The sequence below is a fragment of the Oryx dammah genome, unplaced genomic scaffold (genome assembly GCF_014754425.2).
Source record: "Oryx dammah isolate SB20612 unplaced genomic scaffold, SCBI_Odam_1.1 HiC_scaffold_13, whole genome shotgun sequence".
In the NCBI taxonomy this organism is placed as follows: domain Eukaryota; kingdom Metazoa; phylum Chordata; class Mammalia; order Artiodactyla; family Bovidae; genus Oryx; species Oryx dammah.
Genome location: NW_024070197.1, coordinates 8,141,336 through 8,168,381, shown reverse-complemented (window position 1 = coordinate 8,168,381; position 27,046 = coordinate 8,141,336). Strand labels below are relative to the sequence as shown.

General features: G+C 41.9%; 1 protein-coding gene across 1 annotated transcript; it reads right to left on the bottom strand.

Moving 5' to 3' along the window:
• Positions 1-1,012: 1,012 nt before the first annotated feature.
• LOC120873075 (zinc finger protein 519-like) lies at positions 1,013-23,994 on the bottom strand. The gene is made up of 3 exons (XM_040253813.1): positions 23,986-23,994; positions 19,377-20,088; positions 1,013-1,098 (listed from the first exon to the last, which is right to left on the bottom strand). Exons 1-3 carry the CDS (start codon positions 23,992-23,994, stop codon positions 1,013-1,015), a joined length of 807 nt encoding a protein of 268 aa, XP_040109747.1.
• Positions 23,995-27,046: the final 3,052 nt, after the last annotated feature.

Genomic DNA, 27,046 nt, shown 5'->3' with positions numbered 1-27,046 from the left:
AATAAAGTCTGACACTGTTTCCACTGTTTCCCCATCTATTTCCCATGAAGTGATGGGACCAGATGCCATGATCTTCGTTTTCTGGATGTTGAGCTTTAAGCCAACTTTTTAGCTCTCCTCTTTCACTTTCATCAAGAGGCTTTTTAGCTCCTCTTCACTTTCTGCCGTAAGGGTGGTGTCATCTGCATATCTGAGGTTATTGATATTTCTCCCAGCAATCTTGATTCCAGCTTGATTCCAGTTTCTTCCAGTCCAGGATAACCCTCAAATAACTTGAGATCATATTTTCCATAAATGGTACAGTGTGTCATTTCCTCATTTTTAACTACTGAAACATTATGATGGTTACAATATGGATTGCATAGGAGTATTGCTCAGAGTTATCTACACTGCTCCATGATATTGCTGCCTTGGCAGCATTTGTATAGACCAGAAGCCCACGAGTGCCTTGCTTTGACACTAGTTATTCTCTTAAGCACAGGTGCAAGTTCATAAGCAAATGTAAATTCCTCATAGGTCTTCCCCAGCAGCCCTGGTCACCAGCAGTCTTCCTAAATTCCAGGCCTTTCTATTTTTACTTACTCATTTATTTCTGGCTGTGCTGGGTCTTGGTTGCTGTGCGGGCTTTTCTCCAGTTGTGGTGCATGGGCTTTTCCCTGCGGGGGCTTCTCTCCTTGTGCAGCGCTGGCTCCAGGGCACACACTTCCGTAGTTGCAGCTCCCGGGCTCCAGAGCGCAGGCTCAGTACTTGTGGGCATGGGCTTAGTTGCTCCACGGCCCGTGGGATCTTTCCAGGCCGGGCATGGAACCCGTGTCCCCTGCATTGGCCCGTGTCCCCTCTTTTCCTCCTGCCCTGGGTCGTTTTCTCCTCAAGGTCATGGGGAAGGATCACCTCAGCATCATGAGATAACACCTTCCAAGGCGTCAGCACAGCGTCTTCGCCTGCTCGCAACACGCCCACAGGCAGAAGGAGCTTGAAAAGCTGAGAGGGCCCACCTCTCCTGCCCTTTGTCTCAGGAGAGGCTCAGGACGATCAGCTCCTCCCGGAGACGCTCGTCAAGTTCTCCTTTGCTGTCCACACGTGTTCTCTCCGCGGATTCTGCCAACACGGGACAGGTGAGCGGCACTGACGTCCCCCTCCCGACCCCAGAACAGCAGACCCCGCCGCCCCTCCCGGCCTGAAGCTGGCTCTGAGCTCTCACAGACGCGCCCGAAGCCCGTGTTCAGCCCGGGCCTCGCCTGGAGCAGGAAGACAAGCGGCGCTGATGCTCCTCCAGGGCCAGGGGCCAGAGTTTGCGAAAAGGATCCTCCTGGAACCCCAGACGAGAACCGCTTGCCTAAAGATTTTCTCTGCAGCTTTAAAGTGGATACAAACCCTCCCCAGTCTAAGAAGTTATGAATTAGCAGGTTTGAGGGGAACCCGTGAAATGACACGTTGAACAAGCCCCCGGTGGGTGCCGACGCTGCTCCTGTAACACCTGTCTTCCGTGGCACTGAGCTGGAGCCATGCCACAGAGCACACCTGGGAGCCCTGAGCCGGTGAGGGCGCAGGGCTGGAACCTCTGAAAACACCGGATCCCTCCGCCTGATGCTGCACGGAGGGGCTCCTCCTGGGGTGTGCCCTCCGTGGCCTCGAGCTGCGCCTGGGGAAGGGGAGGTGGGAGGGGAGGTGGGAGGCCAGTGGTACACAAAGTCACATGATGCCCTTGCGGGACTGGGGGGTGCGGTGAGGCTTGCTCTCCGAGATCTTCCCAGAGTTACCCTGAGTCCTTGGGTCCTCTCTCCCCCCACCCTCCCTGGGGCCACGTGCTTTCCTTCTCAGTAGCTCAGTCGTGTTCCACTCTTTTGCAACCCTGTGGACTATAGCCCTCCAGGCTCCTCTGCCCTTGGGATTTCCCAGGCACGAATACTGGAGTGGGTTGCCATTCCCTTCTCCAGGGGATCTTCCTGACCCAGGGATTGAACCTGCGTCTCCTGGGTCTCCTACATCGGGAGCTGGATTCTTTACCACTGAGCCACCTGGGAAGACACCCTGGGCCCACAGTGGTTCACAAAATGATTAGCGTTGTGACTGTCTACCAGCAGGTGAGGGGGCCTCCATCTTCAGAGACCACAGGCACGAAGGTATTGACATCACAGCTTTCTTTGAAAATGAACCGAAGGCAGTCATGGAGGATTAAAATGTATGTTGGGAAGGGACCAAAGCCCTTGGAAATGATGCCATAAATGTGTATTTGATGATACACAAAGGAAGTAGTGATTAATATTAAGTAAAAAGGCACATTGTAACTGAATTAGCAGATGATAATTTTTTTTTTTTTTTTGGTGTTGCTGCCCTATTGTATGTGTGTTTCTACATTTTAAAAATTATATGAGGGATTTCCCTGGTGGGCCAATGGTTAAGAATCTGCCTTGCAATGCAGAGGAGGCAGGTTTGATCCCTGGTCAGGGAACTAGGATCCCACATGCCACAGGGCAACTAAGCCCATGCTTCCACAACTAGAACCTGATTCAGTCAAATAAATAAATATTTTTTTTAAAAAAAGAAAAGGATTATGTGGCTATAGTTTATTCTCTCCCTACTCTTTACCTGATATTTTATCACATCTATAAAGTGCATTAATTGAGGTAAAAATAGAACAGGGGAAACATACCCATTTTCTAAATATTATTTGAGAGCATTAAATCTTTTAAAATATCCTATGAAGGGTGCATACACCAATAACAACGTATTTTTTAAAGTTTAAAGATTTTTTTAGAGAAGGTTTAGTTTCACAGCAAACTTCAGAGAAAGGTGCAGAAATTTTCATATGGTTCTTATTCCCACATATGTATAACCTCCTTCTTCATCACATCTTCCACCATAGGGGTACTTCTGTTCCCTCTGATGAATCCTGAGTATTTAAGGTCCATAGTTTACCTTATAGTTCACTCTCAGGGTTGTACAGTTTGTGACATTGGAGAAACATATAATGACATGTATCCATTATTAAAGTTTTCCATTTATTTTTGTTTAGTTTTTTTTTTTTTAAAGGAAACTTCATACCATTCTCCACATTGGCTGTACCAGTTTACATTCTTTCTGACAGTGATGTTCCCACCAAGGAGGCTTCTCTTTTCTCCAGACCCTTTTTAGCACTTATTATTTGTAGATTTCTTTGATGATGGGCATTCTGTTGTAAGGTGATATTTCATTGCAGTTTTGATTTGCATTTCTCTAATGATTAGTGATGTTGAGCATCTTTTCATGTGCCTCTTGACCATTTGTATGTCTTCTTTGAAGAAATGTCTGTTTAGGTCTTCTGCCCATTTTTTGATTGGGTTGTTTGTTTTTTTGGATACTCAGTTACATGAACTATTTGTAAATTTTGGAGACTAATTCCTTGTCAGTCACATCCTTCACAAATATTTTCTCCCATTCTTTGGGCTTTTTTTGTTTTATTTGTGGTTTCCTTTGCTGTGCAAAAGCTTTTGAGTTAACTTAGATCTGATTTGTTTGCTTTTGCTTTTATTTCCATTACTATAGTAGATGGATCAAAAAAGATGTTATTGAGATTTATGTCAAATAGTGTTCTGCCTATGTTTTTCTCTAGGAGTTTTATAGTATTCAGACTTAATAATATGAAAACCAAAGACCCTTCTCAATGTACTTTTCAATACTTCCAAGTTCAATGGTACATGGAGTTCAAGGGACTGAAATATTTCTTGAGACATCTGGTACCCACGTTATTGACTATTCTTTTAGAATTCAAATTCTTTGAATTAAAAAATTGACTGGTAAAAAAAAATAAAAGATTCCCACAAATAGTTTTCACTGTCCAGAAAATCCTCTAGACACAGAATATTCATAGCCCCACCTCTGCCAATCCTTGGATAACACTGAAGTTTTTAAAATTAATTCTTACTAGAGTACACTGGCTTTACAAAGTTGGGTTAGTTTATACTGCACAGCAAAATGAACCAGTCATACATACACATATACCTGCTCCCTTTGGGGCTTCTTTCTGACCCAGGTCACCACAGAGCATTGAATAGACTTCCCTGTGCTATAGAGTACATTCTCATCAGTTATCTATTTTATACATAGCATCAATAGGGTATGCATGTTAATCCCAATCTCCCAATTCATCCCCCTCACACCCTTTCCCCCCTTGGTGTCCATACATTTCTTCTCTATGTCTTTGTCTCTGCTTCTAGTTTGAAAATAGGATCATCTATACCTTTTTTCTAGATTCCACATATATGTGTTGATATATGATATTTTTCTTTTTTTTTTTTTTACTTAAGCTCAACATTCAAAAAACTAAGATCATGACACACACTCCCATCACTTCACAGCAAATAGATGGGGAAAAAGAGGAAACAGTGATGAAAGACAAACGTAGAGACAAAGAGAGCAAGCTGGGCAGTCAGGCAGAGAAAGATTTATTATAGGAAGAGAGAAAGTGGCTGGCTTTAGAGAGAAACCAGTGCTCTCCCTTTACAGCCAACCCTTCTTATACCTTACTGAGGGGAAATTGTGCCCCGAAGGGAGGGGGCCTTAGTGTATCTTTAGCCCACAGCTGGGGTCTTGTTATCAGGGAGTTGAAGGGGTCTCATGGTTGGGGGGGCATCGCGTAGTCTTGAGAAACTGGCACCAGCAGGGGGAAACAGGATATCACCTTAAGGAAAAAACAGGATACCACCAGGGCAATTTGGTCACTGTGACTTCATCCACCGTTTGCCAGGTCAGCACAACAGGCCATTTTTAAACTCTACACTATGAGCCCCTTGTAAATGCTAACAAGAGACAGACTTTACTTTCCTGGACTCCAAAACCACTGTGGATGGCGATTGCAGCCACAAAATTAAAAGACGCTTGCTCTGTGGAAGAAAAGCTATGGCAAACCTAGACAGCATATTAAAAAGCAGAGACATTACTTTGCCAACAAAGGTCTATCTAGTCAAAGCTATGGTTTTTCCCATAGTCAGGTATGGATGTGAGAGTTGGACCATAAAGAAGGCTGAGCGCTGAAGAACTGATGCTTTCAAATTGTGGCGCTAGAGAGGACTCTTAACAGTCCCTTGGACTGCAAGGAGATCAAACCAGTCAATCCTAAAGGAAATCAACCCTGAATATTCAGGACTGATGCTGAAGCTGAAGCTCCAATACTTTGGCCACTTGATATGCAAATTGACTGAATGCAAAAGGAGAAGGGGGTGGCAGAGGATGACATGGTTAGATATCATCACCAATTCAATAGACATGAATTTAAGCAAACTCCTGGGGATAGTAAAGGACAGGGGAGCCTGGTGTGCTGCAGTCCATGGGATCTCAAAGAGTTGGACACAACTTAGTGGCCAAACAACATAAGATTAGGTGATTATTTCATCTTTATCCAAGAAAAGGAGAGCCTGGGTACTCTGCAACCATGACTTATGAGAGTGTAGGGGCTTACAGTTGGGAAACCTGCAGTAATGGGTGCAGCAGAGGTCACCAGCCACCAGCTGAGATTCTTAAAAAGAGCCAAACAAATGTAAAAGATGGAGGAGACACTGTATACAAAGACACAAAGGTGCTCACCAGGACAGGGATGCTCTGGGTGGCTCTAGGTTTGGGGGAGGATCTTGAAGAGATGCTGGTCCTATGAACGTATTGCACCCTTTGCTTGTGGCTGTCCAGTATGAAAACCATGGAGACACTGGACCAGATCGTGAGCACCAGATGTGAAACAGCAGGAAGTAAAAACCATCCTACATTCAGTAAGACTTTGATTCTATTATGAATCAAACCATAACACAATCCCAAATCTTTCTTCTTTGTGATGTTTCTGTTACTCCAATGATCTTTCACATACTTAGTAAATCGAATATTTATCAGCATGTGCACAACCCAGCAGAGGAAAATAGTGGATCCAATGTATGTGGGAGCTTTCATTTTAAGCTGTCCCCACCTGGAGTTCCTGGGACTGATGGTGATGGCCTGGCAGACCCTCAAGAGGCAGATGCTACCAATGGACACTCCCCTGGCCATTCTGTGGATATAGTAAACAATTTTGCATTCAGTATCATTGAGAAAATATTTACACCCAAACACTTCCATTGTCCTTGGGGTTCCTGTAGAGAGCATGACCAAGGAGTTGGCTATAAGCAGATACTCAATGATCAGCTCTGTGGATCTTAGCCTGCACCCAGTGAAGTGAAGGAAGAGATAATGGTAAAGAAGAGAGAAATTTCCCAGGATTCCAAATATATTCTGGGCTAAGAAGATCAATTCTATTACAAAATCTCTGGTGGCCATCCTTCCCGTTCTCTGTGAAGGATATTTGCCTTCTGAGCTAGAGTTTCCTGCACAGAAAAATGGGCCACATGCATTACACCAAGTGAAATTTAATCTTGTCCACTTATTATTCATTTCCACAGAGATATATTACCTTCTTATTTTTATTTTACTAAGACGTTTCCAAGATTTTAATATACAAATTTTAAAAAGCTCTTATATATATCATATGATATCACTTATATGTGGAATCTAAAACAAAATTGTACAAATGAACCTATATATGAAATAAAAATTGAATCACAGATGTAGAAAACAAACATAGTTACTGAGGGGGAAGTGGGGAAGGGATAAATTGGAAAATTAGGATAGATATATACACGCTGAAGTAGTGAAAGTGTTAGTTGTCAGTCATGTCTGACTCTTTATGACCCCATGGACTGTAGCCCGCCAGGCTCCTCTGTCCATGGAATTCTCCAGGCAAGAATGCTGGAGTGCATAGACATTTCCTTCTCCAGGGGATCATCCCAACCCATTCTTTACCATCTGAGCCACCAGGAAAGCCCCATATACACACTACTAGATGTAAAATAGACAACTGATAAGGACCTCCTGCACAGCACAGGAGACTCTACTCAGTACTCTGTAATGATCTATATGGGAAAAGAATCTAAAGGAGAGTGGATACATGTATCTGTATACTGATTCCCTTTGCTGTACTGCAGAAACTAATGCAACATTAGAAATCAACCATGCTGTGTGGAGTCTTGGCCCAAGGCCTCAGACATGGAGCCCAGAAACCAGGTCATCTCTGGAACTGTCTGAGCCCCTTTGTTCAGTCGCTCAGTTGTGTCTGACTCTTTGCGACTCCATGGACTGCAGCACTCCAGGTTTCCCTGTCCTTCAGTATCTCCTAGAGTTTGCTCAACTCATATCCAGTGAGTTGGTGATGCCATCCAACCATCTCATTCACTGTCACCCCCTTCTCCTCCTGCCTTCAATCTTTTCCAGCATCGGGGTCTTTTCCAGTGAATTGGCTCTTCATATCAGGTGGCCAAAGTATTGGAGCTTCCCATGAATATTCAGGATTGACTTCCTTTAGGCTTGACTGGTTTGATCTCCTTGCTGTAAAGGGACTCTTAAGAGTCTTCTCTATCACCACAGGTCAAAGGCATCAATTCTTTGGCACTTGGCCTTCTTTATGGTCTAACCCTCACATCCACACGTGACTATTGGAAAAACCCCTTTGTAACCATTGCCAAAAGCTCTATCCCCATCTCCTGCCATCATCACCAGCAGACTTCCTAACCCCAAATTAGACAAAAATGCCCATCATGGTAGTCACCCTATAGTGCCCTATCCAATAACCTAATGCTAGCCTTCCAGCAGGAATCTTCTTTGTCTTGAGGCTGTAAAAATCAGTTACTAACCCACGAAAAGCACAGGCTCTCTCCAGCCAGCTGCATTTGTAGCACCTTCATTATCTCTGCTCCCTGCTCTTAATAAGTGTGCTCCCTTCTGAAATACTCTGTGTCTGGAAATTCTTTTCCAACCCATGCTCAGACTGTCCCCACAAACTCAAATAAAAAATTAACGTAAAGTGAATAAAATAAAAACAGAAAAAAATCTGAAAAAAAAGAGCTCTTATAAATGAGTGAATCACTGCTACGAAGGTCTAGATAGCATATTAAAAAGTGGAGACATCACTTTGCTGACAAAGATCTGTATAGTCAAAGCTATGGTTTTTCCAGTAGTCATGTATGGATGTGATAGTTGGACCATAAAGAAGGCTGAGTGTCAAAGACTCGATGCCTTCAAACTGTGGTGCTAGAGAAGACTTGTAAGGGTCCCCTGGGCAGCAAGGAGATCAAATCAGTCAATCCTAAAGGAAATCAACCCTGAATATTCATTGGAAGGATTAATGCTGAAGCTGAAGCTCCAATATTTTGCCCACCTAAGGTGATGAGCTAATTAACTGGAAAAGAACCTGATGTTGGGAAAGATTGAGGGCAAGAGGAGAAGGAGGTGACAGAGGATGAGATGGTTGGATGGCATCACTGACTCAATGAACATGAGTCTGAGCAAACTCAGGGAGATGGTAAAGGACGGGGAAGCCTGGCATGACTTAGCAACTGAACCCGCATAGGCAAGAAAGGACTTAAACCTGACTTGGCTCGTAACAAATCTAGCACATTTAATCACTGTGATATCGGACAAATCCAGGTAGCTCTGTTCTCCCAATAGTTTAAATAGATATTGAGCTCTTTTGGTAATGTGTCATTATATTTTGGGCTTCCCTGGTGGCTCAGTGGTAAAGAAACTGCCTGCCAATGCAGGAGATATGGGTTCAATCCCTAGGTCAGGAAGATCCCCTGGAGAAAGAAACGGCAACCTACTCCAGTATTCTTTCCTGGGAAATCCCAATGACAGAGGAAGCTGGTGGGCTATAGTCCATGGGGTCACAAAGAGTCGGACACGACTTACAGCTAAACAACAACAACAATTGATAGTAGAATATTTTTAGATGAGTGAAAGTATCATGGTATACTTGAGCCTGACTGGGGCTATCTGAATCGCATTACTATAAATGCACACTTTTCTTATGTGCTGATTCCTTTTCTTCAATAGGGAAAACAGTCTCATCAATTTAACAGACCTAAGACATTTTCTACTACTACTAAGTCGCTTCAGTACTGTCTGACTCTGTGTGACCCCATAGACGGCAGCCCACCAGGCTCCCCTGTCTCTGGGATTCTCCAGGCAAGAACACTGGAGTGGGTTGCCATTTTCTTCTCCAGTAAGACATTTTCAGGAGGTAACAATTACTGTCATTTTCAGGAGGTAACAATCACTGTCTCCAATAAGCACTTCATATACTCAGAGATAAAGCAAACAGTTTTATACCAGGAACTATCATTTGGGTTCAACATTTCTGCACAGGACTAAGTGACCTGTAGATTCATCTTACTCATTACTAGAAGCAGAAGTTGTCATGGGCACACACACCTGCAATAACCCTGACGATTTAATCTATGATTTCAGAAATGAGGCTGAACTTCAGACTGAGTTCAAAACTACAGTTCTTAAGGACTCCCCTGGTGGCACAGTAGATAAGAATCCAGCTCCCAGTGCAGGGGACACAGGTTCAATCCTTGGCCCATCCGGGAAGATTCCATATGTCCTCGAGCAACTAAGCCTGTGTGCCGGCACTTTTGAGCCTGCTCTCTAGAGTGGCACACTGCAACTACTGAGCCCACATGCTGCAAATACTGAAGACTGAGTGCCTAGAATCTGTGCTCTGCAGCAAGAGAAGCCACTGCAATGAGAAGCCTGGGCACCACAACAAGGAGTGGCCCCTGCTCACCCCGACTAAAACCCCATGCACCAGTGAAGACTCAGTGCAACCAAAAATAAACAAATAAAAGAAAAAAACCCATTGTGTATATGCACCACAGCTTTCTTATCCATTAATCTGCTGATGGACATCTAGGTTGCTTCCATGTCCTGGCTATTATAAACAGGTGCTGCGATGAACACTGGGGTACATGTGTCTCTTTCAATTCTTGTTTCCTCAGTGTGTATGCCCAGCAGTAGGATTGCTGGGTCATAAGGCAGTAATTTTTTAAGGAATCTCCACACTGTTCTCCATAGTGGCTGTACTAGTTTGCATTCCCACCAACAGTGTAAGAGGGTTCCCTTTTCTCCACAGCCTCTCCAGCATTTATTGCTTGTAGACTTTTGGATCGCAGCCATTCTGACTGGTGTGAAATGGTACGTCATTGTGGTTTTGATTTGCATCTCTCCGATAATGATACACAATGGAGTATTACTCAGCCATTAAAAAGAATACATTTGAATCAGTTCTAATGAGGGGGATGAAACTGGAGCCTATTATACAGAGTGAAGTAAGCCAGAAAGAAAAACACCAATACAGTATACTAACGCATATATATGGAATTTAGAAAGATGGTAACGATAACCCTGTATGTGAGATAGCAAAAGAGATACATGTATAGAACAGTCTTTTAGACTCTGTGGGAGAGGGAGTGGGTGGGATGATTTGGGAGAATGGCATTAAAACATGTATAATATCATATATGAAATGAATTGCCAGTCCAGGTTCGATGCATGATACTGGATGCTTGGGGCTGGAGCACTGGAACAACCCAGAGGGATGGTACAGGGAGTGAGAAGGGAGGGGGGTTCAGGATGGGGAACACATGTATACCTGTAGTGGATTCATGTTGATGTGTGGCAAAACCAATACAATATTATAAAGTAATTAGCCTCCAATTAAAATAAATAAATTTATCTTTAAAAAAAGTAAAGAAAAAAACCCTATGGTTCTTAAGAAAATTAAACGTCAAGCTGCATTATCACTCACATTCAATGCCAGGAATCAAAGTCATTGTGGCTTACACTAAATTATACACTATAAATTCAGAGCGGTCATGGATTGCTGTTGGATCTCTAGTCCTGGCCTCTCTTTACTGGTCCAGCTCAAGAGTCAGAATCCTTTCTGTGTGGCTTTAGCACTAGACTAGATTTGAACCCTGAAGAATTTCTTTTTTATCTGAAATAACCACTTATCCCAGTTCCTGATACTCCTTGTCTGCAGACTCTTCCTCTCAGATTGAAATAGAAAATGGGTATCTGACTCCTTTCTGTTGCCAGGACACTGCGGGAGGAGGTGCGCTGGTTTGAAAATCAGCACCTGTGTTAGATGGAGGCAGTCACACCCCTAGATATGGATTTGTGATTCCATGACCTCCTCTTCCCTCAGAATTGCGATTATCTTTTCACTTTTGGCTGCAATGAGAAGGTAGGTTCATGGAACAAGAGGATACTTGTGTAAAACTTCTAATTAACTTTCTAAAAACTGTTAATTACCCTCCCCCCCAAAAATTACAATCAACTTGTCATTCCCAAAGAGACCACTGCAGTGCTCTGACAGGCTTTTTCTTTTATACGATCTGGGGAGGCAGACAGGTTCTCATATGGAATGAGCAGGAAATGCTGAGTTGACAGCTGAGAGCCTAGCAATGAAACTCTTGTATTGTGCTGACTTCTCTGTTCCTCTGAGAAATTTTTCTACCCAACAGTGAATTCTTTCCTGACCCCTGAGCTTCAGCATCGCTTTAGTATTATCAGAGAAATAGAACCAAACTGCCTGAGGATTTCTAAGCCCTATAATTAAAAGGAAGACCATGATGACAGCAATTTTTATATTAAAAATTATTATATATATTTGTGTAACTCAGTGCCAACTAATTTGGAAGTCTAGGTGGTGATAAAGATGTTTTCCACTAAAATACGTTTTACCAATATGGACCCATTCCCAAGTAGTTACAGAAAGCCTAAATAGAAAAATATCCACAAAAAGATGGAAATTTATAAATTTCTCCCCCTAAAAGTACCCCCAATAGTAAGTTAACAGGTGCTTTCTTGTTTAGTCTCTCAGTCATGTCCGACTCTTTGCAACCCCATGGACTGCAGCACACCAGCCTTCCTTGTCTTTCACTATCTCTCAGAGTTTGCTCAAACTCGTGTCCATTGAATCAGTGATGCGATCCAACCATCTCATCCTCTGTCATCCCCTTCTCCTCCTGACTTCAATCTTTCCCAGCATCAGGGTCTTTTCCAATTAGTCGGCTCTTTGCATCAAGTAGCCAAAGTATTGGAGCTTCAGCTTCAACATCAGTTCTTCCAATGAATATTCAGGGTTGATTTCCTTTAGGACTGATTGATCTCCTTGCAGTCCAAGAGACTCTCAAGAGTCTTCTCTAGCACCACAGTTTGAAAGCATCAATTCCTTTGCGCTCAGCCTTCTTTATGGTCCAACTCTCACATCCGTATATGACTACTGGAAAAACCATAGCTTTGACTATACAGACCTTTGTCAGCAAAGTGATGCCTCTACTTTTTAATACACTATATTTGTTTTGATTGTGTGGATCACAACAAACTGTGGAAAATTCTTAAAGAGATGGGAATACCAGACCATCTTACCTGCCTCCTGAGAAATCTATATGCAGGTCAAGAAGCAACAGTTAGAACTGGACATGGAAAAATGGACTGGTTCCAAACTGGGAAAGGAGGATGTCAAGGCTATATATTGCCACCCTGTTTATCTAACTTATATGCAGAATGCAGGGCTGGATGAAGCACAAGCTGGAATCATGATTGCCGGGAGAAATAACAGTAACCTCAGATATGTAGATGACACCACCCTTACGGCAGAAAGTGAAGAGGAACTGAAGAGACTCTTGATGAAAGTGACAGAGGAAGGTGAAACAGCTGGCTTAAAATTCAACATTCAAAAAACTAAGACTGTGGCATCCAGTACCATCACTTCATGGCAAATAGATGGGGAAGCAATGGAAACAGTGACAGACTTTATTTTCTTGGGCTCCAAAATCACTGCAGACTGTGACTGCAGCCATGAAATTAAAGACACTTGCTCCTTCGAAGAAAAGCTATGACCAATCTAAACAGCATATTAAAAAGCTGAAGCTGATGCTGAAGCTGAAACTCCAATACTTTGGCCACCTGATATGAGGAACTGACTCATTGGAAAAAAACCTGATGCTGGGAATTGAAGGTGGGAGGAGAAGGGGATGACAGAGGATGAGATGGTAGATGGCATCATCGACTTGATGGAGATGAGTTTGAGCAAGCTCTGGGAGTTGGTGATGGACAGGGAATCCTGTGGGCTGCAGTCCATGAGGTCACAAAGACTCAGACACAACTGAGCAACTGAACTGAACTGTCATAGCTTTTCTTCCAAGGAGCAAGCATCTTTTCATTTCATGGCTGCAGTAACAATCTACAGTGATTTTGGAGCCCAAAAAAAGAAAGTCTGTCACTGTTTCCATTTTTCCCAGATCTAAGTCTGTTGCTGCTGCTGCTGCTGCTGCTAAGTCGCTTCAGTCGTGTCCGACTCTGGGCGACCCCATAGACGGAAGCCCACCAGGCTCCACTATCTGTGGGATTCTCCAGGCAAGAACACTGGAGTGGGTTGCCATTTCCTTCTCCGATGCATGAAAGTGAAAAGTGAAAGTGAAGTCACTCAGTCGTGTCTGAGTCTTAGTGACCCCATGGACTGCAGCCCACCAGGCTCCTCCATCCATGGGATTTTCCAGGCAAGAGTACTGGAGTGGGGTGCCATTGCCTTCTCCAGATCTAAGTCTGGGAAAGTATAATAACCTCTGTCTAGTGGTGTTAGTGTTCTGTGCTGCCCAGAAACTCTTCTAACTCAGGAGGACAGAATTTTATTTTCTGGATTCTCAGAAACCTACTGTATTTGCCACATTCTCATATCTGTCATTTGTTCATCAGAACACCACCTCCCCCCACTCCACTAGCAGCCTAAGACTTTGGAGGGATCAAAGAGAGCTTCCACGCAGTTTCCTCCATGCATTTCCAGAGAGCTCTCCTGTGTGCTCTCAATGAGTTGTGTGTTCCTCACTAAGAAAAACAGCGTCACACACAGCATCTGGGGCTTCCTTGGTGGCTCAGTGGGTAAAAAAAATCCTTGTACCAATGCAGGAGACACAGGTTCGATCCCTGACCCACGAAGATCCCACATGCCTTGGAGCAACTAAACCCCTGAACAGTAACTATTGATTCTGTGCTCTAGGGCCCGGGAGCCACAACTACTGAGCCCAGGAGCTGCAACTACTGAAGGCTATGTGTCCTACAGCCTGTGCTCCGCAACAAGAGAAGCCACCACAATGAGAACCCTGCACACTTCAAGGAAGAGTAGCTCCCCTCTTCGCAACTAGAGAGTAGCCCCTGCTCACCACAACTACAGAAAAGCCTGCACAGCAATGAAGGCCCAGCACAGCCAAAAATAAATAAATAATTTTTTTTAAGGATGTTTTTGCACATCTTGGTCAGTTATAACTGCCTGAATGAAACCTCTAGAACTTGATGCTGTTCCCCTTTTATCTCAATTAAGGGATCAGAAAGTTTCATTCAAATCTCTTAAGTGGCATCAATTTCTTCAGTTAAAATTAATTTCTAAATGCATGAGAAAATTCAAAAGCACTCATAAAATCCTATCAGGTCCTGCATGGATGACACACGTGAGAACACCGAGAACTCTGTAGTCATAACACAGACAAGGAAGGCTCATGAGTGTGACTCATGCAGCAAAAATACCTACAAGGAAAATACAAAAACTGGAGATAACTCAGCAATAAAACACATAGATTTTTCTCCTAAATTTAGAGTCTCAGTTTGTGCCACAAGATAGCAGGAACCCTCTCTCCACATGAAGAATTCTTCATCCTATGTATTTTCTACCTCTTACTTCAGATTATAGCCTCAATCTATTGAATTCTTTTTCTTTTTCAAAACTAATTTTATTTATTTATCTTTGGCTATGCTGGGTCTCAGAGAAGGCAATGGCACCCCACTCCAGTACTCTTGCCTGGAAAATCCCATGGACGGAGGAGCCTGGTGGGCTGCAGTCCATGCGGTCGCTAAGAGTCGGACATGACTGAGCGACTTCCCTTTCACTTTTCACTTTCATGCATTGGAGAAGGAAATGGCAACCCACTCCAGTGTTCTTGCCTGGAGAATCTCAGGGACGGGGGAGCCTGGTGGGCTTCTGCCTATGGGGTCGCCCAGAGTCGGACACGACTGAAGCCACTTAGCAGGAGCAGTGCTGGGTGTGCATTGCTGTGTGGTCTTTTCTCTAGCTGCAGTGAGGTGGGGCTACTCCCTAGTTGCGGGTGAGGGCCTCTCATTGCAGTGGCATCTCTTGTTGAGGAGCACGGGTTCCAGGTGTGTGGGCTTCAGTAGTTGTGCACGAGGGTTCAGGAGTTGTGGCTTGTGGGCTCTGGCCACAGGTTCTATAGCTGCAGCCACAAGCTTAGTCACTCTGCAGCATGCACTGGTTCCAAATAGGAAAAGGAGTACGTCAACGCTGTATATTGTCACCCTGCTCATTTAACTTATATGCAGAGTACATCATGAGAAGGACTTGGCTGGATGAAGCACAAGCTGGAATCAAGATTGCCGGGAGAAATATCAATAACCTCAGATAACAGATAACACCACCCTTATGGCAGAAAATGAAGAACTAAAGAGCCTCCTGATGAAAGTGAAAGAGGAGAGTGAAAAAGTTGGCTTAAAGCTCAACATTCAGAAAACCAAGATCATGGCATCCAGTACTATCACTTCATGGCAAATAGATGGGGAAACAGTGGAAACAGTGTCAGACTTTATTTTGGGGGGCTCCAAAATCACTGCAGATGGTGATTGCAGCCATGAAATTAAAAGATGCTTACTCCTTGGAAGGAACGTTATGACCAACCTAGACAGCATATTAAAAAGCAGAGACATTACTTTGTCAACAAAGGTCTGTCTAGTCAAGGCTATGGTTTTTCCTGTGGTCATGTATGGATGTGAGAGTTGGACTGTGAAGAAGGCTGAGCGCCAAAGAATTGATGCTTTTGAACTGTGGTGTTGGAGAAGGCTCTTGAGAGTCCCTTGGACTGCAAGGAGATCCAACCAGTCCATCCTAAAGGAGATCAGTCCTGGATGTTCATTGGAAGGACTGATGTTGAAACTGAAACTCCAATACTTTGGCCACTTGATGCAAAGAGCTGACTCATTTATAAAGACCCTGATGCTGGGAGGGATTGGGGGCAGGAGGAGAAGGGGAAGACAGAGGATGAGATGGCTGGATGGCATCACGGACCCGATGGACATGAGTTTGAGTGAACTCCGGGAGTTGGTGATGGACAGGGAGGCCTGGCGCGCTGCAGTTCATGGGGTCGCAAAGAGTCGGACACGACCGAGCGGCTGCACTGAGCTGATGAGGGATCTTCCCGGATCAGGGATCGAACCTATGTCTTCTGCCTTGTTTTTTGTTGTTCAGTCACTCAGTCATGTGACTCTTTGCCTTAGTAGGCAGATTCGTCACCACTGAGCCACCAGGGAAGCCCCTGAAGTATTTTTCTTTTAATTACAGATACTCTATCAGGCACCCAGCAGCTTCAGTGTATTTGTTCACTTCTTATAATTGCCTAAGCAACACGATCACTTATGAAGTTTCCAGATTTTCTCCTGATCAATTGTCACAATAAACTGTTTAACCCTGATGAAGTCAATTATAAGAAATGAAAGAAATAATCAGAAAAAAAAAGATTCTCTTAGTGTTCCTCTCAAATTAAGAAGGAAGGAATGGAACATATTAAACAAAATCAAATTAATATGCTCATGGGGAAATTAATCTCATCTTGAAGCTAATTTCTGACCTCCATGAAATTTAATAAAAGCTATTCTTAAAATCCTTGAGCAGATAAGTAAAGTTCATAAATTTTGAACTAAATAAAAAACCCACAAAATAGATTTTTCATAATTAACAGGCCAGTAAGCAAAATAGGATCTGTATGGAAAGAATCTCAAAACAAGGATTCATGAAATATGGGAGAAATGAATTCAATGGAAAGTAAACAAATTAGATTTACTTTATGAATCTAAGGTTTTTAGTTAGTAACTCATCAAAAGTTTTGAAATGACCAGTTTTGATTTAACATTTCTAAACTCTGCTTCCCTTTCAGGTACGACTGAGCGAGTTCACTTCACTTCACTTCAAACTCTGCAAAAGACGTGTATAAACACATATACCCACACTGCTCTTCTTCTTAGGTTTCATACTCTTAAAATATACCTTCATATATTTACATTTTGCATTCAGTATAGGTCAAAACCATGAAATACTGTGTTCCATAAGTTGAGACAAAGAATACGTGCAAAGAAATAGATAGCATGCTGCTGCTGCTGCTGCTAAGTCACTTCAGTCGTGTCCGACTCTGGGCGACCCCATAGACGGAAGCCCACCAGGCTTCCCCGTCCCTGAGATTCTCCAGGCAAGAACACTGGAGTGGGTTGCCATTTCCTTCTCCAATGCATGAAAGTGAAAAGTGAAAGGGAAGTCGCTCAGTCATGTCCGACTCTTAGCGACCCCATGGACTACAGCCTACCAGGCTCCTCCATCCATGGGGTTTTCCAGGCAAGAGTACTGGAGTGGGGTGCCATTGCCTTCTCCATAGATAGCATAAAATTGTATAAATATGATTCCAGATTTTGATAAATGTGGCTTTAATTATATATTTTGTGACTTTCTTAAATTTACATTTGTTAAAAGGAACCTCCAGCAGGAATGGAGTCTCAGTTCAACAAAAAAGCACAATGGAAATCGATGCAGATGCGTTTATTACTCAAGGTCTTGAGTGAATTAACAGCAACCCTTGAGGGCCCCCTGAGGGAGGTCAAGGCTAGAACCAGGCAGAGAAAGCTCCAGTACTTGGGGTTCAGGCCTTTCTAAGGGGCCCTGCTGTGGGCTCCCCAGGCTGAGCATGGATGGGTCCATTCAAACCAAGAGGAGCAGGATTCTGGTGAGCGCTGTGAGGGTGTCATTGAAGGGGGGCCTGTGAAGTAGACCCTGGGGTTCAGCAAGACTGCTGGTCTCCAGGAAGGGGGTCGTCTAGTGGAGGTGCTCACAGGACTGGCTGGAGTGAGTTCAAGGACCTGCAGGCTGCCTGCTCCCCAGACAGACGCTGAGGCAGCAACAGCGCGGAGCAGTCAGGGAAGCTCTCCACAGTACTCTCTATGATCCTTCTTATTAGAACCGCAACCATGTCCCAGCAGTTACAGAGAGGGGGCGGGGGAAGATACATTGTAGAAATTATGGAAAATATGTGACATTATTTGAGGATTAAGGGCAGTAAGGAAACTGATTTCTATAGATGCCATCCCTCTGTGCTAGCAAATAGTTTATGCTCGATTCTTCCCTGCAACCTTAAACAAGGTGGGAGAGGTTAAAGCTGGTGGTGGGTTAACACTTCATTCCACATCAACTGTAACACTAAAAACCACTCAGTTTTATTAATTAACATATATTAATAGCACATACAGTTGACATAAAACCTTTTACAGTTCACTGTGGGATCCTTGATCAAAATAACTGATTACAAGCACAGAGAAAGATATTCATTCCTTTGATATAATGATCTGAGAAAAGTATTTCTATCGTGTACAGAATGGAGGCTAATTGTTTCATAAACAGGAACCTATGTTAATCACATGACTCTTCCAGGAAGGGTGTCCAGTACTTTTCTAGGGTATCAGAGATGTCATTATTTCATGTCAACCAATATTCTGTTGATATTATAAAGATATATATAAAGATATATCAAGATTTAAGTGAACTGTTGATATTATAAAGATACATCAAGATTTTGGTGATATTATAAAGGTATACCAAGATTTCAGTGAACTGTCATTGTTTCATCCTTAAAAAACAAGTGACATAACTAGTGAAAACTTAGAACAAACCTGTCTTACTTTAATACACAGAATAATTCCCTGATCACTGACATCATGGTGACCTCCAGGGATGTTTGACTTCAGTGACAGAATGCCTCCGTTTAGATATTCACTGTACATTTTACATTACTGTGTCCTTAATCTTCTAATGAAGAATAAATATAAATCATGCCCACCTAATACACAAGGGCTTCTCTTATCTTTAAGACATCAACCATCAAAAACATAAGTTCATATACAGTAATTCTCCTTTAGAGTGAATTCAGAGAAGAGCAACTGATGAAATGCCTTCTAGTACACATTCTCTGATACTTATTTAGATTTGATTATTGATTAACTACTTTCTTACATCTGTTTTTACATCATTCACACATCTTTCTTGTATAAACACACGCTCATGTTTTCTAAAGTGTGTATTTAGGACAAATCTCTTTCATCACTTATTATATTACTAGGGTTTCTCTTCAATATGTGTTCTCTGATGTTGAGTGAGGTGAGAGCTCTGATTAAAGCCTTTGCCACTTTCCTTACATTTAGGTTTTTAAGTTTCTCTGAAGGATGAATTCTCTGATGTTGACCAAGACTTGAACTTTGGGTAAAGGCTTTGCCATGTTTCTTTACATCTGGATGATTTCTGCCCAATGTGAATTCGCTGATGTTGAGTAAGGCTTGAAATTTGGTAAGATTTTGCCACAATCCTTACATTTATAAGGTTTCTCTCCAAGTACGAATTATCTGATGTCTAGAAAGACTTGACTTCTGATTAAAGGCTTTACCACATTCTGTACATTTATAAGCCTTCCTTGTAGGATGAATTTGCTCGTGTTGAGTAAGATGTGATTTACAATTAAAGGCTTTGCCATAATATTTACATTTATAAGGTTTCTCTCTAGTATGGATTCGCTGATGTTGAGTAAGACTTGAGCTGTGCCTAAAGGCTTTGCCACACTCTGTACATTCATACTGCTTCTCCCCAGTATGAATTATCTGATGTTGAGTTAGGCTTCCATGCCGCTTAAAAGACTTGTCACATTCTGTGCATTTATAAGGCTTCTTTTCAGTGTGAATTTGCTGATGTTGAATAAGACGTGAGCCACAGATAAAGGCTCTGGCACATTCTCTGCATTTGTATAGAGTATCCCCAGTATGAATTCGCTGATGCATAGTGAGATATGAACACCTATTAAAGATTTTGCCACATTCTCTACATCTGTAAGGCTTTTCTCCAGTATGAATTACCTGAGTAAGATTTGAGCAACAGGTATAGACTTTGCCACATTCCTTACATTTATAAGGTGTCTCCCCAGTATGGGTTCGTTGATGTTGAGTAAGACACGAGGGACAGATAAAGGCTTTGCCACACTCTGTACATTTGAAAGGCTTCCTTTCTGTATGGATTTTCCTATGGCTACTTAGATTTAATGATTTAGTGACTATTTTCCCACACGTGTTACTCTTGTAATGTTTCTCCACATTCTCAATACTCTGCTGTTGAATAAGTTTACAAGACTGATTACAAACTTTACTATATTCACTACAATTATAAGCCTTCTTTCCAATATCCGCACTTTTATACAGAGAAACACCTGCTCTTTGATAAAAGATATTCGTACATTTATTACTTCCAGAATCATTGTCTAAAAATTGATTTCCCTGGTGTTTCATGAAACTTGAGCCTTGGTCAATGTTATGTCCAGTTTCATTGAATAAATACTTTCTCACTCCATCATAAAGACTCTTGTAATTATTGGGGGTAGAGCTCTTGCTTAAAGCCTTACTCATTTTACGACACATGAAAAGTTGTCCCGCATTAACTACACCCCATATGCATTGACCACTGATGTTTGAATAAAGTCTCTTCCATTATTATCAACACTGCAGATTTTGGAAAAGGGAAAAAATATCTGTTGTTTGAAGAATACTGAACCCTTGCTAAAGGATCCTTCAAGGTGATTACACTGGGAATCTTTTCCCTCATTCAAAAATTTCTGGTCTTCAGACATATTTGAATGTATGTTTAATTGAATATTGCATTTAGAGTGGTTTGAATGATTATCTGCAGTAGAGACTAGATGACTTTCCAGATTTTCCGCAGTTCCTTTCAGAGAACATGTATATGTCAAAAAATGATGTGGGTCTTTGCTGACAAACATACACTTCTCTGCAGATGTTAATGACTTAAATTGGTGTTTTTTCCAGTTTGATTCACAACCTTGATTTCTCTTGGCAGTAATGTTTACATTATTAGAAACTGTCCCAGTTGGGTTATGTCCATCATAACAACCTCTCTGCCCTTCACATGCCCTTGTATGTTCCCAGTCTTTCATTAAATGTAAATTTACAAGGTGAAATATTTCATATCTTTTTAGGTTTTCTATTGGGCATAAATCTTCAAAGCCTGGATTTCTTGGCATCACACACTGGGTGTGTAGAGAAGACGCAGCTGAAAGGGCAAATAATAAGTTATTCTCCTTACTATTCTCAGTGAATATAGTTTACAATTTACATAAAACTGATACACCCTTAGCTAGATTAAAAATGAAACAGAGAAGGAAGGAGTCAAAATGACAGAGGATTAGGAAGACATGGAATTCATCTTTCTACACAAGTGCATCAATACATCTAGAAATGGATTAAGTCTCACAGAGCCCCTACTGAACACTAGCAGAGGCCCATGGACACTTAAAAGGACAAGAAAGATTCTGTTTAGCCAGGTGGGGCCAAAGAAAATGAAGGAAAGGGAAGAGGAGAGGAAGTGGGATGGGACCTGCAACCCTTGGGGGAGCTCACTGGGACAGAAGGGAGCCTCATTCTCTTATGGGAAGAGAAGGCAGAACCTGTTAGAGGCAGGCAGGACAGCGTGAGACCTCTACAGATGGTACTAACCACAGCCCTGCTCCCCAAGCCTGAGAGGGGTGTCCACCATTGCACACAAGGGCTGGGTCCTGAAATGTGGGGTTTGGAGAGCAGACCCAGGCAGGGGACTGCTGTTGATTGTGAGGAGACATCCTGAGGGGACAGGAGGGAGGGAGGAGCTCTGCAAACGGGAATGCTTGTGGAGGAAGCCTGAACCACCAGAGAAGGAGAGCAGCGTTGTTGAGTGATGCCCGAAGGGAAGAACCACCATTGCAGCCCCTCTCCTCCTATGCCAGCCCCTTCTGGAGAGGCACTGCTAGGACTCCCACAGGGTTGGGTGATCTCACAACCCCAGCTGCTGCCTCCTCCCCTATGACCCTCCCCACCAGGGTGGACTCCTGTGCTCCAGGGCAGCCCTAGGAGCAGGTGCCTGTGGGTGGCCCACATGCACTGAGGGGGTGGAAAACACAGCTGAGCCCCAGGGTCATGCCTCTAAGGAAGAAAAGTGAAATCTCACAGCTGCACAGACCACGATTTTATACCCCTACAATTGGCTTAGTCAACTCAGCACCTACAGAAAGCCTGATTAGACAATAAGGACTCCCACAGTCCTGATAGGTGTAGCTTTAGCAGCTGTAGACTTTGTGAGCTTGTACTTGAGGGAGCTGGACCATGCCAGTCTGAGCGGCCCCCATGGCACCACAGCGGGTCCAGCTACGTGAATGCAATCCTGGGCCCTGACTTCAGTGGATCTATGCTGGTGACCTGCTGAAAACAACATCTGAGAGACACCAGGGCCATATGCCAGCATGCCAATGGTTCAGGTGGGGCCAAGGGCAGTGCCAACCAGGATCGCATGAGAGCTCGCACAAGGCATGAAACATGACACACAGAACACTCCCCGAGGTGAACATCCCCAGAGGAGCAATCCTCAGCGGCTTCTCTCCCAGTGGTGTGCTCCAATCCCACTGCCTTCACCACAGATTAGAATCATGGTGAAGAAACAGATCTGGGGGCTTCTACTCCACCAACCAGGGAGCAGACCCCACCACAGACAGGGCAGTGACAGCCACAGAGCCAAGGGGAAGCTCCCCTCAATATCCAGGGCAGGCTCGGGTCACAGTAACAGCAATCAAAAGTCCATCAAGGGGATAAGGGTACAAGCCTCTGGACCAACCTCACCCCCCAGGGGGCAGACACCAGGAGCAAGAGGAACTATTAACACGATCCTGCAGGCTGCAGAAAGGAGACCACAAGCACAGAAAATTTCACAAAATGAGATGAAGAATGAAAAAGAAATATGTTGTAGAGAAAGGACCAAGATAAAAACCTACAAGAACAACTAAGTTAAGAATAGATAGTTAATCTAATGATTACTTTTGGCTTTAACTAATCTTAAATTGAGATACCAAACATTTTCACAGATATTAGGTGCCTATTAATTCTTTAACCCACTTTTTCCACGTTTTCACTTGAGCATATTCTATTAGATGTTTGAATCTAAAAATAAGTGATATTGGCATAGAGCTAATGAGAAAGTGAGGATGTATAGAATAAAGTCCTGGGATGCTTCATAACAAACAAGACCAACTTAATAAAAGTAGTAGTTCTTATGAAATTAAATAAGAAGTGAGACTTTAAAAATGTGGTAAGAACACAGGAAACTCTACTCAGTGCTCTGTGAAGACCTAAGTAAGGAGGAAATCTAAAAAAGTATATATATATATATGATTCTCTTTGCTATACAGCAGCACATTGTTAAACAGCTACACTCAAATAAAAAAATTTTTTTAAGATTTCTTCACATAATCTAAAAAGCTTAATAGTGAGAAACAACGAGAAAAAAATATGATAGAAAATGTTCTAAGCTCTCATGCCAATTTATTTTAACATTTTTTGAGTTAAATGAATATATTAAAGTATTTTAACATTGAAGAATTGAGACAAATACACTTAAGATATTTAACATGAATTCATATAAAGAAAAAAGAAGCTTTGAAATAAACCTGGGATTTGCATTTTCTCATTTTAGGGAGATTTGGCTTTATGCAGTGAAGAAATTATTTGAGTCTGAAATTTATAAGGCCATATTTGTAGTTTCCAGTGGATTAGAAATTATAAAGCAGAAAACAAATGTCTGTCCTCAGTATTTCTAGAACTGTGGCAGTTTGTCTACAACTCCACCCAAACACTTCTGTCTAGAGTTAGAAACAAACTTTAAAAGAAGTGTCATAGAGTTACTCAGAAATGGACACAGTTTTCCTAGGATCCCCAAGAAATGAAAGAGCAGCCAACTCATGCAGGTTGTCACAGGCCAAGGGGAGAATTTCAGTTCTCATTGTGAATGAGAAAAGTAATCACTGGAGATGAATTCATGAATGATTAAAGAGACAGAATGGGAAAGGTGATATTCATCTCTGACAGCAACGGAAAGAAACCCAGACTTCTCCAAAATCATTTCCACTGAAGCAGATCTTCCCAAACCACATGACAAAGGGTGACTGCCTCACTGATCCTTGGAGCCCTCACCTGAGTCATCGGCTCCATCCATTCAGACATACCTGTGTATACGGGTGTTGTCTCCATTCTCCTTATATTCCTGGAATCCTTCATTCACTCCAGAAAGGTAACCAGGTCCAGCTTAGAGACCACGAGTCCTGTTTATCAGAGAAAGGAGATTCATCAGTTTCCAATCCAACATGTATTCAGGTGAGAAGACAAGGTGTGGTAGAATATTGACACAGCCTAGAAAAATGATTTCCCCAAATACTTTATTGAAAGCACCTATAAACACTAACAAAAACATAAAGAACAGATCCTGAGATTCTGGTCTAGTACTACTAGGGAAAAGTAAGTAGTAGAAATGAGGATACAACTATTTTATACTGAACTCATAAAACTCCTAGTAATCTAGAGAGAAGGAGGCAGATTAGCTCAAGAAAGAGGAAGGTTGGAATAATAAAGAATCACCATGAAGTCTTTCTAATCTCATAAACTCCCATTCTTTTCCTAGAAAGCAGGCATCTGAAACTCTATTATAAGAAGCAGAAGATTCCAGGAGATATTCTAGAAATGAAGGAACCATAACCCAGTGGGTGGATAAGGGATTCTGGAAGGCAGTTATCCTCACCCAAGGAGGCCAGGTTCCCGTAGTTCTCTAACATCACATCCCTGTACAATTCCCGTTGACCGAGGTGCAGGCACTCCCACTCCTCTTGAATGAAGTCTATGGCCACATCCCAGAATGTCAGCCGTCCCTGAAATACAAAGTACATATGCCATATGGCTATGGGAAGACTTCCTTATGTGACCCAAGATGAAACCAGCAAGAGAAATGATTTTGTAATACCAGAAGAATGTCTGGTATTACACTAGAATAAAATTTTCCACACTAATGTTCTCTACCATATTTCTAACCCCAGAAAAAAAGAAGATGGTATATAATTCACAAAACCACTGTAGAGATCCTTTTTATCTGGGAGAAAAACTATGGTATGATGTGATCTATAGAGGCATGTTTACTTAGAGTGTTGTTCTTGTGTTATACAGGATAAACTGTCTATCAACCAAACTGGGAATAGTTTTCTCCAAACTGGGAATATTTTTTAAAAGGAGATTCTAATTTAGGAATTCTGGAGTGGGGCCAGAGTTGTTCTTTAACAAGCTCATTTATAACTGAATCAGGTTCATGAATGGCATTGTGAGTAGCATAGAGGTAGAACAGCCAGGTAGGGCTTCTCTGGTGGCTCAGCTGGTAAAGAATCTGCATGAAATGTGGGAGACCTGGGTTTGATCCCTGGGTTGAGAAGATCCTCTGGAGAAGGGGATCTTCAGTATTCTGGCCTGGAGAATTCCATGGACTGTATAGTCCATGGGATTGCAAAGACTTGAACAGCCAGGTAAGAATTCATAGTTAATATTGAACTGTACATATTTTACAGATTTTACAGGTTTAATAGAATAGTAAGCATAGAAAAAAACAGTCCTGTTGATATTTAGTATATACCATATATCTTTCTAAAAGTTTTTACATAGTCTTGAATGAGCCACATAAATAATTTAGATCAATAATATTGCTATAATGCTTATTTTAGAATATTTTGACAGGTATTCAGTAAATGGTAGAGCTTGGGTTTTCTTTAATTGATATGAACTACAATTTATTTTTAAAAAAACACATTTTTTCCTGTCTTCTAACTTTATTGAGGTTTTCAATGGCTAAGTCAAGGATCTCTCTTGGTAAATGTCACACTGCACTTGAAAACATCTTTTGATATTTGTTCTAAGACAATTCCACATTGATATGAGAACAGACTCTATGATTTCAAAAACTTTAGACCATGAAAGTTTTGTACCTTGTTTTATGTACCAAGATATGTTCCAGTTGGAGAAGAAAATGGAAACCCTCTCCAGTATTCTTGCCTGGAGAATCCCATGGATAGAAGAGCCTGGTAGGCTACAGTCCATGGGGTCACAAAGAGTCAGATACAACTGAAGTGACTTAACACATATGTTCCAGTGTCTCCTAGTTTGCAGGATATTGGAAGTCAAATAGAATTTGTGTCCTACTGTTGTGTCCAAATTATATAAATCTTATTTATGTTGAATTGGTTCATGGTGCTTTTCAGGTCTAAATATATCCTTCTACGTTTAGAAATTAAATTAAATTAACTTTAATAAATCATAATTCATTCATTTTAGAATGAATATTCCATTAACTTTGGAGAGCTTGATATTGAAACTCCAACTAAAAATCTTAATTTATGTACTTAAAAAGACAAATGTAGTATATAGTGGAACTATATGTAACTTTGTTCTGTGTTTTACATGTCTCCTGTAAATGTGTTATCATACTTTCATAGTACAAAAAAGAAAAAATAAAAAGAACACAGAGAAATATACAGAGACAACTCTAATAAATGTATACATAAGTGTAGGTAATTGGTAAGAACATCAAGAACATACTCCAAAAATGGATCAAATAAGGTTGACATTTTCATGCACACACCTGCACTAAAATGGGAACTATATACATTTTAAAAGTGATAAAAAGTATCCAATTCAATAAAATCAAGATGATTTTTCACTGGTTAAATCTCATCACTTGTGTGGACGATACTCTGTATTTTTTAAATACACTAATGTGCAAACACACATACCAATATGAAATAAATTAGGACTCTAAATTAGAGTCCTTTATTTCTTTCAAAATCTGTATCACTTGTGTTGAGCTATATTTTACAAATTTAACATAGTCGCACAAACATTAGGAATATGACTATTATAAGTGCTTTGGAAAATAAAAAGAGGTGATAAGATTATGTCTGAAATATGAGGGTGGAGTGTAATGGAAACTACTGGACCTGGGCTTGAGTAACGAAACCTCTACTCCCAAAGTCCAATATCCCTACTAAACACAGGTGTGTTCATTATTCAAAGCAAAGATAAACTAAGAAGGTATGGATTTCTGCCATAACTGGTGGCTTATGCAGGTCTCTCACTAAATCATCCAAAATCTTTATTAAAGATAAAGAGAAAAAAAAAATGTGAACATCATAGTGCTGGAATCTCACAGAAGACAGAAGACTCT